This window comes from Barbus barbus, assembly GCF_936440315.1.
Source record: "Barbus barbus genome assembly, chromosome: 11".
NCBI lineage: Eukaryota > Metazoa > Chordata > Actinopteri > Cypriniformes > Cyprinidae > Barbus > Barbus barbus.
Window position 1 is genome coordinate 29,501,950 of NC_136739.1, and position 13,506 is coordinate 29,515,455.

General features: G+C 34.5%; 1 protein-coding gene across 1 annotated transcript in view; it reads left to right on the forward strand.

Annotated features, from left to right (window-relative positions):
- Positions 1-13,506, forward strand: part of LOC306876874 (low-density lipoprotein receptor-related protein 2-like) — a gene marked incomplete at its 5' end in the record, with an annotated part of 108,373 nt that overhangs the window by 32,205 nt on the left and 62,662 nt on the right. The window contains 13 exons of the mRNA XM_079428315.1: positions 1,546-1,671; positions 1,942-2,072; positions 2,708-2,845; positions 3,018-3,299; positions 3,705-3,944; positions 4,706-4,825; positions 4,996-5,112; positions 6,254-6,634; positions 7,750-7,764; positions 9,965-10,213; positions 11,603-11,814; positions 11,899-12,083; positions 12,171-12,399. Of these exons, the coding sequence (XP_079284441.1) occupies positions 1,546-1,671; positions 1,942-2,072; positions 2,708-2,845; positions 3,018-3,299; positions 3,705-3,944; positions 4,706-4,825; positions 4,996-5,112; positions 6,254-6,634; positions 7,750-7,764; positions 9,965-10,213; positions 11,603-11,814; positions 11,899-12,083; positions 12,171-12,399 (2,425 nt within the window). The remainder of the gene's footprint in view (positions 1-1,545; positions 1,672-1,941; positions 2,073-2,707; positions 2,846-3,017; positions 3,300-3,704; positions 3,945-4,705; positions 4,826-4,995; positions 5,113-6,253; positions 6,635-7,749; positions 7,765-9,964; positions 10,214-11,602; positions 11,815-11,898; positions 12,084-12,170; positions 12,400-13,506) is intronic.

Below are 13,506 nucleotides of genomic sequence, written 5' to 3' on the forward strand. Positions count from 1 at the left end.
TTTATTTTATTTTATTTAATAGTTTTAGTTGATGTAAACTGTTAATGAATTATATTTATAATCAATATTTGTTTTGCATTACAGGATACATAAATATTCTATAGTTATGCTGCTATTGTATCTTGTGAAAAAGCTTCTGTTATGATGCCTTAATATGATGTCTTTATAGGCAGCTTACGAGATTTTGGAACTGAACCATTGCTACTGTAGGCCAAAAGATGCATTCATAAAAAACACACTCAAACTTCCTCCTTCGTGGAAAAAAGGGCTGTGACCGTGAGTTTGAAATCGCAGGCACGTTCAAATGTCAACAGACACAATTCAGCGAGCGACCGTGAGCCAGAAACACAGCTCGGGGGAGCCCTGCTTTCACCTCGCCTCTCTGTTTCCCTAAGATCATGAAAAAGCATTAACAATCGGGCCACTTGTGTCCAGTCACACCTTTCATAATGCAGGAGGTGCCCAGCCATTCATAGATTGCTCCTGCTTTGAACCTGGCACAGATAAAGGAGCTCTTTATGCTGTGCTAGTGGGACATTTCCAATGGCTTCAAAGTCATGAGGCCTCTGGGCCCAGGAGACTAGATTAGTGCTGCATGAAGGCCGGTATTGTAGTGCACACTAAGAACTTGGCTTAATGGGGGAAAACCCCGCAGAGCACTCCGATAAACTGTCTATACCTCACAGTTTATAAATAAAACCCAGCGGATGGTTTCGAATGCATCCCCACCTATTAATTTGGCTTTCGGTGAGGGCACGGGGTGAAGATTTGTGGTGATTTTGCCATTGTTCCCTCACCCACATGCCGTCCCAAACCTGTATGACTTTTGGCCCCTCTATTCTGTTTAATGAATGAGAAACTCCAAAGTGAAAGGTATATTATAAAAGTAGTCCATATGACTTCTGAAGGCTTCAGATATTGAAGAAATACAAAAGAAATAAAAAGAACAATTTGAACAATTGAACATTTGTATATATAAAAAATATATATATACTGTACAGGGCTGTTCAAAGTTGTTTTTATTGAAAAAAAAATAGTTTTATTCAGCAAAGATTCATTAAATGAATGAAAAGTGACAGTTAATACAATTAATGTGTAACAAAATATTTCCATTTCAAATAGAAACTTTATATTCATCAAAGAATCCTGAAAAATAATATTAATAAATTTAATTTTAAAATTTAAATTGTAATAATATTTCACAATATTTTTGTTTTTAATGTATCTGTTATCAAATAAAGCATAAGAGACTTCTTTTTAAAACATTTTAAATAATCTTAACTTTGGAACGGTAGTGTATATATGTTTAAATTACTCACAAGTAATATTAACAACTTTTATTGTACGTTTAAGGTGAATTCGTGTCCTTTTTGAAGCTTAAAAGCTCTAGTGCCCATTCATTGTAATTGCATGTAAAGAAGCTTGTGCTAGTCTGTGGAAATATAGTAAAAAGAAATTGGTATGAGGGTGAGTAAATGATGACAGAATGTTTATTTTTGGGTGAACTATTTATTTTAAAGCTGTGTGTGTCTTTGTGCTTGGCAGTTATATTTTCTGGACTGACTGGTACCGTCCTGCGAAGATTATGCGGGCCTGGGGTGATGGGTCACATGCTCAGTCGATTGTAAACACCACTCTCGGCTGGCCGAATGGCTTGGCCATTGACTGGAGGTGAGTTACAGTTCCCAGAATTAAACTACAACAATACAGCATTCAGGTGTGCTCATAATACTACAAACAATGATCCATTTCTGTTTCATTCATAAACCTTCCTCTCTTTGCTTTAACTTCAATGGCTTCCTAAAGCTGTGACTCATCATTATTTGTTTTGTTGCACATTCAACAGCACACTCACTCCTAATCTCCTTAAGATTCCTTATTCCTCCTTAATGTTTCTCAGCATTGGTCTAACTCTCTCTTGATGATGTCTCTGCCTCTCAGTGCCATGCGGCTGTATTGGGTGGACGCCTTCTTTGACAAGATCGAGCACAGCAACTTTGACGGACAAAATAGGTTGTCTTTGGATCGCATCACTCAGATCTCCCATCCGTTTGGACTTACTGTCTTTGGAGGTGCATCTATCTATCTATCTATCTATCTATCTATCTATCTATCTATCTATCTATCTATCTATCTATCTATCTATCTATCTATCTATCTATCTATCTATCTATCTATCTATCTATCTATCTATCTATCTATCTATCTATCTATCTATCTGTCTGTCTGTCTGTCTGTCTGTCTGTCTGTCTGTCTGTCTGTCTGTCTGTCTGTCTGTCTGTCTGTCTGTCATACAATCTATCATACATCTATATATTGTTCTTTCGTTCTACCATTGTATCATTCTGTCTGTCTGTCTATCATTGTATTATTCTATATCTGTTGTATCTGTATATCTGTCTACACAGAGATGTGGCTGACTTTTAGAAAGCAGCCTAAATTAAACCCATTGACTGACGAAATGTTAATTTTGCCATTCATTGATGTCTGTCATCATCTCAATGTCATTCTAATCATGTTAGTCCCATTGGCCTCTTCTTTGATGATGGATAGCCACGTCTGGTATCTGTGAAATGAAGGTCACTACAACCTCAGTGTAATTCGTCAGTTCGGTGCTGAAAGATAAAAGGGCAGAAGTCAGAGTTCATCGACTGGTATTTCTCAGAGATGGCCTGTTTGATTACATTAATGAAGTTTGCTGGTCCAGGTTATGTGTACTTCACCGACTGGAGGCTGGGTGGAATCGTGAGGGTCCGTAAAACAGACGGAGGGGAGATGATGATCATACGCAGAGGGATCAGCCACATCATGCATGTCAAATCCTTCAACGCTGACTCACAGATTGGTGAGACTCGCTTTCTATTGATTAATTTACTGTACTCATTTTTGCCTTGAATGTAATTCCTCCACAAAAGTATTAGTGTTTGTTATGGCCATTTATTAAAATACAGCAAATTAATCAAATATGGTTGCAATACAACTCAATGATCATTGTGCATTGTTTATACTCCCAACAGGATCTAACTTCTGTAGCAGGCAAACAAACCCAAATGGAGACTGCAGTCATTTCTGTTTCCCAGCACCGTACTCCCAGCGAGTGTGTGGCTGTCCATACGGAATGAAGCTGGAAGCGAATCAGCAGACGTGTGTGGACGATCCATCCAATGAGCCGCCGACCCTCCAGTGTGGCTCTAACTCCTTCTCGTGCACTAACGGGAAATGTGTCCCCCAGAGCTACCAATGTGACGGCGTTGATGACTGTCATGACAACAGCGACGAGGCCAACTGTGGCACTAATAGTAATGTTTTACTTTATATTTCATGTGAATATTCATGTGCTGATACTGGGCTAGGACATTATTTAGGTCACTTTTTCAAAACTCTTCACACAGTTCTTCTTACAAACTTTCAACTTGGCACAGCATTAAAAATGCACTGAAACTACCAAAACACTTCATACTCGAGAAGCTAATATGACAATAAAAATAAATACAACCCAAGCAAATTACATTTGCATCATGCAGTTATATCGTATCATGTATGTTCAGAGAATCATTACTAGTGCCATGCTCTACTCTTTGAGTTAAAATAAGGCATGCATTTCTATGAGATTTGTTTTATATTTTATGAGTTTTTTTTAAGTATTTTCCCACTTACCATGAAAATAAGCGTGTTTATTTTTTCCTCACTCTGCTGGCTCATAGATAACACATGCTCGCCCATGGCCTTCACCTGTGCCAATCAGCGCTGTGTGCCCAGAAGCTGGCACTGCGACGGACACAATGACTGTTTTGATGGCAGTGACGAGAGCGACTGTCCCACCCAAACCCCTGGCACTTGCCAGGCTGACCAGTTCAGCTGTGCCAACCATCACTGCATCCCCCGCACATGGCTCTGTGACACCGACAATGACTGCGGAGACGGATCCGATGAGAACAACTGCGGTGAGACATAGGGATATTATAGTTAACTAAAACTAAATCCATTAAAAACATTTTCGTAATTTGAAATAAATTGAAATATAAAAAAAAATATTTTATTTCAGCTACAACATTTTTAATTCTCGTTTTGTTTTGTAACTTGAAGTACTAAAATAACTAACACTAAATAAATTAACATTAATTGATAATAATAAATCAAAAACATATTTAAATTTAAAAACACTCAAAAATATTACAAAAAATTTAACTAAAATTAAGGTGATAACAAAAAATATATATAAAAATTAAATCTAATTTAAAATGTTAACAAAATCTATAATAGTATATCAATACTTTAAATGAAATAAGTGAGATCAATGAAAATAACACCTTGGGCACTGTTGATCAAAGTGGCTATAAACTCACTGAGAATGTTCAAATATAAAAATAATATATAAAATACAGTATATAAATAAAAGATAGCTTTGACGCTAAATTCTGATTGGATGAGATGCATTTCGAAGGCTTTGTAATATAGCATACATAATATATATATACATATTATTAAAAAGTCAGATCTCAAAATGAAATCAAATATTTCTTATCAAATTGTGTTATAACCAAATGATCTGAGCTCTGTGCTGGTCATATTCCACTGTATATTCTTGTGAAAACTTTGTGTCCATTTTTATTTCTATTAAGGCATTTTAGGAGAAACATCTGAATGAAACATAACTGAGAATCCCATGCGATGAACTTTTCTTTCTTATGGTCTCTTCTTCTAGATTCGATTGGCACATGCCACCCTGGTCAGTTCCAGTGTCCGGACCACCGCTGCATTGACCCCAATTACGTGTGTGATGGAGACAGAGATTGTGCAGACGGAGCGGATGAACACGGCTGTGGTAAGAGTTCATTACATGCCCACCAATAGCTGTGCAAGCACAGATGAATGCATAGAATCTTTCACAATATAAACGGTATAATAAAATCTCTTATGGAAGTTTAAATCAGATCAAACAGGTTTTTAGTTGTTTTTCTTGATCTGAGTGATTCTTGTTCTTCTGGTCATCAGTGTACAACTGCACAGCGTATGAGTTTAAGTGTGCAAACGGCCATCAGTGTGTCAATTCCTACTACCGATGTGATGGGGTGTTTGATTGTAACGATCGCTCGGATGAATCTGGTTGTCGTAAGTATAAACAAATGAATCTTCAATTTGCCTTTTATTTCTGATCATCTTCAACAATGCATTAGTTGCATTACATATAAAGTTTATAAATGAATGAATCTCACAAAAACATTTCCAGGTCACTGTTCACCCTATGAACTAAAGATCTAGCAATGTGACATTATTTTGGATGGCTTAATTTTTTTACATTTTATAATTATAGATTTAAAATTTCCATTATTCTGAATGGTGAATCTTATTAAATTTACATTGTTATAATTGTCTTTTTTTAACTGTTTAACACAAGTACTGTAGCAATAATTAAAAAAAATGTATCATTTTTATTTTAAATGAAAGTGAAATTGATAAAACATATACTGCATGAATACTTTATTTTATTCATTACATTTGTGACCCTGGACCACAAAACCATTCTTAAGTGTCAATTTTTCAAAATTGATATATATGTGTATATATATATAATCTGAAAGCTGAATAAATAAGCTTTCCATTGTATGGTATGTATGGTTTGTTAGGATCAGACAATGTTTGGCCGAGATACAACTATTTGAAAATCTGGAATCTGAATTTTTTTCTGCAAAAAAATCGAAATATTGAGAAAATCGTCAATAAAGTTGTCCAAATGAAGTTCTTAGCAATGCATATTACTAATCAAAAATTAAGTTTTAATATATTTACAGTAGGAAATTTATAAAATGTCTTCATGGAACATGATCTTTACTTAATATCCTAATGATTTTTGGCATTAAAGAAAAAATTATAATTTTGACCCAAACAATGTATTTTTGGCTATTGCTACAAATATACCTCAGTGACTTAAGACCGGTTTTGTGGTCCAGGGTCACATTTATTTATCCTACAGTACTGATAATGCAAAATGTTTTGCATTAAAGCAGTGAAATGTAGGGTGAAATGTGCTTAAGTGTATTGAAAATTATTTTGAAAAAACATTTCTAAAGATGTTACAAAATACTAAGTTTTAATTTAATCATTGTAATTTTGTTTTTTGAGTGGAATATGACCTGGACCTCTTCTTGATTCATTCTTAAAGAATATTAAATTGAACATTTATTATAATCCTCGGGAAGCTTGTATTATGATGTACGTAAGATTAAGCTAGCACGACCTTTGACCCTTCCAGCCACGAGGCCGCCCGGCATGTGTCACCACGAGAGTGAGTTTCAGTGCCAGTCAGACGGAAGTTGTGTTCCCTCAAACTGGGAATGTGATGGGCACCCAGACTGTGAAGATGGCTCAGACGAGCACCACGCGTGCCCACCACGGACATGCCCCACCTCGCAGTTCCGCTGTGATAATGGGAACTGTGTTTTCCGTGGCTGGATATGTGACGGTGATAACGACTGTCGGGATGGCAGCGATGAGCGAGACTGTCCCACGCCGCCGTTCCGCTGTCCCAGCTGGCAGTGGCAGTGCCCTGGACACAGTGTGTGTGTTAACCTCAGCAGGGTGTGCGACAACACGCCAGACTGTCCCAACGGCGCCGATGAATCCCCTCTCTGCAGTAAGCCATATGTTTTACTCAGATTTACAACAGTATGTAAGACATGTACGGTACTGTTCAAAAGTTTGGGGCAGCATTTTTATTTAATGGTTTTGAAATAAGTCTCACCAAGGCTACATTTATTTGATCAAAAATACAGTAAAAACAGTAAAAATGTGAAATATTATTACAGTTTAAAATAGCTGTTTTCTATTTGTATATATTTTAAAATGTAATTTATTCCTGTGATGCAAAGCTCATTTTCAGCATCATTACTCCAGTCTTCAGTGTCACATGATCCTCCAGAAATCATTCTCATATGCTGCTCAATAAACATTTCTTCTTATTATTATTATTATTATCAGTGTTAAAAACAATTTTGCTGCTTAATATTTTTGTGGAAACTATTTTTTATTGGATTTTTAAATTAATAGAACAGCATTTATTTGAACATTATTAATGTCTTTACTGTCACCTTTGATCAATTTAATGTATTGTTGCTGAATAAAGTATTAATTTCTTTCTTTTTTAATTGTATTTGAATGGTAGTGTATAAACTGTATAAGATAAAGCATGCAGTATAAGATATTGACTAGTATTTGTTAAGATTAGAAGTTGATGATTAGTCTTTAGCTGGTAGCTCCCTAATAAACATCTTGGCTTTGTTCTAAATCCTAATGAGCTGCATATATAGGCAGATATTCTTTAAGGGATAGTTCACCCAAAAATGAACATTCTGTCATCATTTACTCACTCTCAAGTTGTTTCAAAACTGTTTGAGTTTCCTTCTTTCTAAAAGAAGGTATTTTGAAGAATGTGGGTATCCCAACAGTTACTGGTCCCCATTAACTTCTCTAGTATTTTTTCTCCATACTATGGAAGTCAATGAGGTCCAGCAGTTGTTTGGTTACACATTCATGTTTTGTTAGAGCTTAACTTGTCTTGAATCCAGAACATTCATTTACATTGAAATCTTAAATATTTCTATTGATATTGTGGTCAGTCAGTTGATTCAAATACATGGAGTATTGTGTTATAAATCCCATGTGTCAAATCATGCATGTGTTTAGCTAATCTGGAAATTAACATTGAAATGATCTGTGATTTTCCTTCCATGTTGCTCTCCCTTCTCACAGATGAACCCTTACCAGGTAGGCTAAATCCCTAATCAACCACAATCCTCTGCACGAAGCACTAATCTATCTCTGTCTGGCTGTACTCACTAACCGTCCAATTAGGATCAGAGTGTCTAAATATGGCAAGATTGTGTGTGTTAGCATTATAGACACTTAGAGATGTAGTGTGTAGTACTGTTTTTGAAATATGTTACATGTGTTAGTCCATAGAAATGGAACACAACCACCAAAGTAGCTTAGATTTCAACAGTAAACATTAGGGCTGGGCAATATATTGAATATTCACAATGTATTTGCAGTGATTTTAAAAATTAAGCAATATCATGAATATTACTCTTATTGAAACTCAAGTAGCAAAAACGACATTAGAATCGGTAAGTTTGATTCCTTTTCCAACAGCCGAACCAATTCATTGATTCGTTTCCTCCATCAATAATGTTCACCAAACTGCCCATGTGACTTTTTTAAAAATTGTAAATTAAAATGCTTTAATATAAATTTTGAAACAAGTGATAGGTGACAAAACTTATTGCAAGTCTTCAGATTTTAAGAGTTTATATGTCATTTTCAGGTTTCTCTGTGATCATAATATGGCAAAATTGTAAAAACTGACATATCTATATGAACAAAATGTTAAACTTTAATTAAAAGTGATTTTAAATGTTATAACAGTGATTTTATAATATCTGCATAAGAAAACCTATTAACAGTATTGTTTTAGTGTTTAATAAGCCTATTAGTGGTCTTCCGCTGCCATCTAGTGGTTATAAATTGGAATTTATCATACAACACTGTGTTTTAAGCTTTATAACTATTAAAGTGTTATTTTTTGCCCAATCTCTCTTAAATTTTGCATGCTTTTTTAAAATGAAATCATGCATCATTGAGAGAAGTTGAAGGCTTTCTTTTAGGATTTTAGTTCTTTGGGTACACTATGTAAAGAACATATTATAAAGTGACCGTTTTATGGTCGTCCAAATGCAAATATTCAACATTTTTTTGATAATTATTGACCTAGAGAGTCTAGAGAATAGTACTGCACTGATTTGATTGATTTTGGGTTAAAAAACTAAGGTTTGTTAACAAAAGTAAGTTTTTTTAAATAATCTCCAATATTTAAAGAACGGTTGGATTGACAGCAGTGATCCTAGAGGCAAAGTTGTTCAGAATGAGGAGATCTATCATATTATATGAAGATATAGTGTATGAATGAATATATGAACATTTTATTGCAATTGGAGGTCATTTACTAGAGAAATTCTGTGTTTTTGAGGCCTTTTTAACTTTTATAGGGCCACCTATGGTCCGATCTCCATGAAACTTTTCATGCTTGTTAACAGTCATCTGACACATGTTTTCACCAACTTTTGTAAAGTTTAAAGTTTTTGTTTAGGTTTTATGGGTTTATGGTTATGTGGCCACGCCCCCTTTTTAAATTAGCTAATTATAGCACAAAATAGGACAAAATTCAACATTTTTTGATTTATCAATTTTCAATTTATCATTTTTTTGATAATTATTGATCTAGAGAGTCCAGAGATTATTACTGCAGAGGTTTGATCGAGATTGAGCGAAAAACCAGGGACTAGTTCGTAAAAGTAGGTTTTAAACCTATTTCTGAATAATTAATGTAATTTTTTAAATAATAATTTTTTACTGTATTGTACTTTTTGCATCAGTCTGATTGTAGCGTCAATGAGATACTATTATAGTTTTTATTAATAATTTGAATAGTTTTAGTTTTATATTTTACGCTTTTAATTTTAGTTTTTTTTATATGTATATAGAATATTTTTATTTTAGTTTTAGTTTAGGTTATTTTAGTACATCAAGATAAACTAAAGGAAAATCTGAAATATTTCCTTGGCAACTAGCCGAAAAGTTTTTTTTCCCCTTCTTTCTTATTTCAAGCAACAAATTTTTCTTTCTCTCATGGTTTTAGTTAACTATAATAACACTGATATTATTAAACATTTAAAATATATTAAACTGGTTGTTTGGGCACAAAAATGATTCATCGGAATGAAAACAAAACACCTTTTAGGCAATTTTAAACTAAATGTATAAATATACAGATTTATATACAGATATTGCCCAGCCTTAGTACTCCTCCTGTTTAATGGTTGTGCTAAGCATGTTCCCAGAATACCTTGCGTCTTCATGCATGCTTTTTCTTTCCTTTGTCATTCATGTAAATGTTTCTGCTTCCTCATAGATCAGGAGAGCTGCTCGGATAACAATGCGGGCTGCACTCACGGCTGCATCCAGGGCCCGTTTGGAGCCCAATGCACTTGTCCTATGGGCTTCCAGCTGAGTAACGACTCAAAGACGTGCGAGGATCTCGATGAATGCCATCCTCCGGGCGTCTGCAGTCAGCACTGCTTCAACGAGAGAGGCTCCTTCCGCTGCCATTGTCAGGACGGATACACTCTAGAGGCAGACGGACGCACCTGCAAGGCCTCAGGTTTGTGCTTTGTGATCTCTGACAGTGCTAAGACAGATATTAGTGGAGTGGAGCTACGATCGGACTCCGGAGGCCAACTGGACCTGCTCAGCCTCTCGGATTACCACAGATAAGATGAATAACATATATGTCAGTCACAAACTTTCTTATGGGGGTAATTAGGTGGTAATCACCAAACAAAGGGTTGTTTATGAGCTCAGCCGCTGACAAGAGCCCATTCCCTCGAGATAACCTGGTGAAAAATGCTGTCATCCGATATACCTCGTCTTCTTTCTGAATGATGCTTTTCAACGGCACTCTTTTTTTATACTTCTATTTGGCCATGTCAGATATTTCTTGCATGGTTTTATAACTGAGAGCTGACACCTGTTTGGATTCATTTCTAGTCCTGTCAAGGTTATTTGATATATTTTGTGATAACGGCGTGCTTTAAATTATAATCACATATTGCGACCCAAATATGAAGCACAAAACACTGACTGCCAGTCAAAAGTTGGACACTCTTGACTGAATTTTGTTTCTCATCCTTGTGAAAGCCTTTTGATCTAAAGGATTACGCTTGAAGGTTTATTTATTTTTTTATTAAAAATTTAATTTGAATTGAATTTGACTGGATATTGAATTATAAGCATCAAAATGTTGTTTAACATTTCGGTCAATTCATAATTTTAATACTTTCATAGTTATTTCATAGTTTTGATGACTTAACAATTATTCTGATATTTCCAAAATAGTTAAATGAGAAATTATGTTTTTTTTAATTATATATTTATTAAAATATTTTAAACACTTAAATATTTAAAATGTTATTTGAAATATTTTATTATTGACTGAATTGTTTCTCGTGATTGTGAAAGCCTAAAGGATTGTGTTTTATATACAAAAATAAATTGTGCACTTTTAAATTTAATTAAATTTTTTATAAAAAAAAATGTTATGTAACAGTCAGAAAGACAGTGAAATAATTGCTGACAAATTGTTTGAATGCATCGAAATAGTTACCAAAAGAGATGTTTGTCTGTAAAAAAATAAATATATATATATATATATTATTTATTTATTTTTTAATATTTACACTAATTTTTAAAAGTTTGGGGTCAATATGATTTTTTTTTAAGAAATTAAAAAATTGATTCAGCAAGGACACATTAAATTGATCGAAAGTAACAGTAAATGTTTCAAAAAATGTTAAATGTTAGAAAAAAAAATTCAAATAAATGCTGTTCTTTTGAGCTTTCCGTTTATTTGGGCACCTAATCAGCATATTAGAATGATTTCTGAAGGACCATGTGACACTGCAGACTAAAACTGAAAACTTAAATATAAAAAGCTATTTAAAATTGTCATAATATTTTACATTATTCTATTCTCTCTTTCTCAATCTGACAGGATCTCGAGAGGCCTTGCTCCTAGTGGCCAGTCGGAATCAGATTGTATCAGATGACATCCTCGCACAGCCAAACGTTATTCGGTCTCTAGTCCGTGACGGCCGTAATATTGTGGCAGTGGATTTTGACTCAGTTACGGATCGTATTTACTGGTCTGACACCACCCAGGACAGAATATGGAGCGCTCACAAAAATGGGACTGACCGCACCGTGGTGAGTGACACGAACGCCACTGGCACCCTTACAGTCAACATGACCAACATTTAACCCTAAAACATCATTTGTCTTCCCGGGCAGATCTTTGACAGTGGAGTGACCGTTACCGAGAGTCTCGCCGTCGACTGGGTTGGCAGAAACTTATACTGGACAGACTATATTTTGGAGACCATAGAGGTGTCCAAACTGGACGGTTCTCACAGAACGGTGCTGATTAGTGAAAACGTGACCAATCCAAGAGGTCTGGTAGTAGACCCTAGAAACAAGTAAGATCAGTGACCAAATAACATGTATATGAAAATGAATTTGAATGACCAGAGGTTAAAAATGAAATCCATTTTTATGTATTTCAGCACACACCTGATGTTTTGGACAGACTGGGGCAGAAATCCTCGTATTGAGAGAGCCAGCATGGATGGGAAATTAAGGACCACGATCATCAGCAACAAACTTTATTGGCCCAATGGCTTAACTATTGACTACCCCAACAACCTACTTTACTTTACAGACGCTTACTTAGACTTTATCGACTACTGTGATTACGATGGAAAGAACCGAAAACAAGTGTTGGCCAGTGATTTGGTGAGACCTTTTGTTTTATGTACTCATTTATGTTTATGAATATGATACTGTAGCATTGCAGACTGCAAAAATGATGCTCTTTCTCAGAGTTTTTGTCTTGTTTTCCAGTATAAACTTTCTTAAATCAAGAAAAATTTACTTAAAATGCAAAATGTCATAATATAAGAAGTCTTGTTTTCTCAAATATGTATCAGAATTAAGTGAGTTTTTACTGTAAACAAGAACAAATATCCATGGAAGCCAGTTTCCACCACTGAATTAAAAAAGTAATTGTGACCTTTTAGCTTATAACTTTTTTCAGAATTGCATCATATAAATTCTCAATTTGAGAGGTATAAAGTCAGAATTGCATGATATAAAGTCGCAATTGTGAGATTTAATTTTGAGAATTATAATAAATTTATAATAAAGTCGCAATTGTGAGATACAAAGAGTCTTGCAATGTCTTGCAATTCTGACTTTATAGCACAATTGTGAGTTTATATCGCACAAATCTGACTTTATTTCTCAGAATTGCGAGTTTGTCTAGCAATTCTAATTTTATGACTGCGAAAAAAGACAGAATTGCGAGATGTAAAGTCACAATTGTCTCACAAAAATCGCATTTGCGAGAAAAAATGTTTCAAAAAATTTCCAATGGCACAAATTGGCTTCCATAAATATCTGCCAATTAATTCAAACAGAAAACAAGTTTATTTTCTTAGCCTTAAAACTTAATTGTGATACATTTTTCAGAAAACAAGACTTTTCATAAAAATCAAGCAAGTTTTTGCTGATAAGAAGAAAAAATATCTGCCAGTGCAAGAAGATTAGGCTTGATTTCCGATTAAATTGTTTTTATTTTTCTTGATTTAATCATAAACTCACTTTATTTTGCATCAGAAGTAAATGTATGCTGATATATAAAAGTTTAGATATTTGTACTTGAAAACAAGACAAAAATAACAAGGAAGAAAATATATTTTTGAATATTTCAGATATTGAATATTTGGGATTTGAAGCCAGCAGTTATATATAGTGGGAAGACATTATTTGAATATTAAGCCCAAAATGTAGTCATAAGTACATGAACACAGATGCACAAGGCAATTAATTGAGTTTTAATTT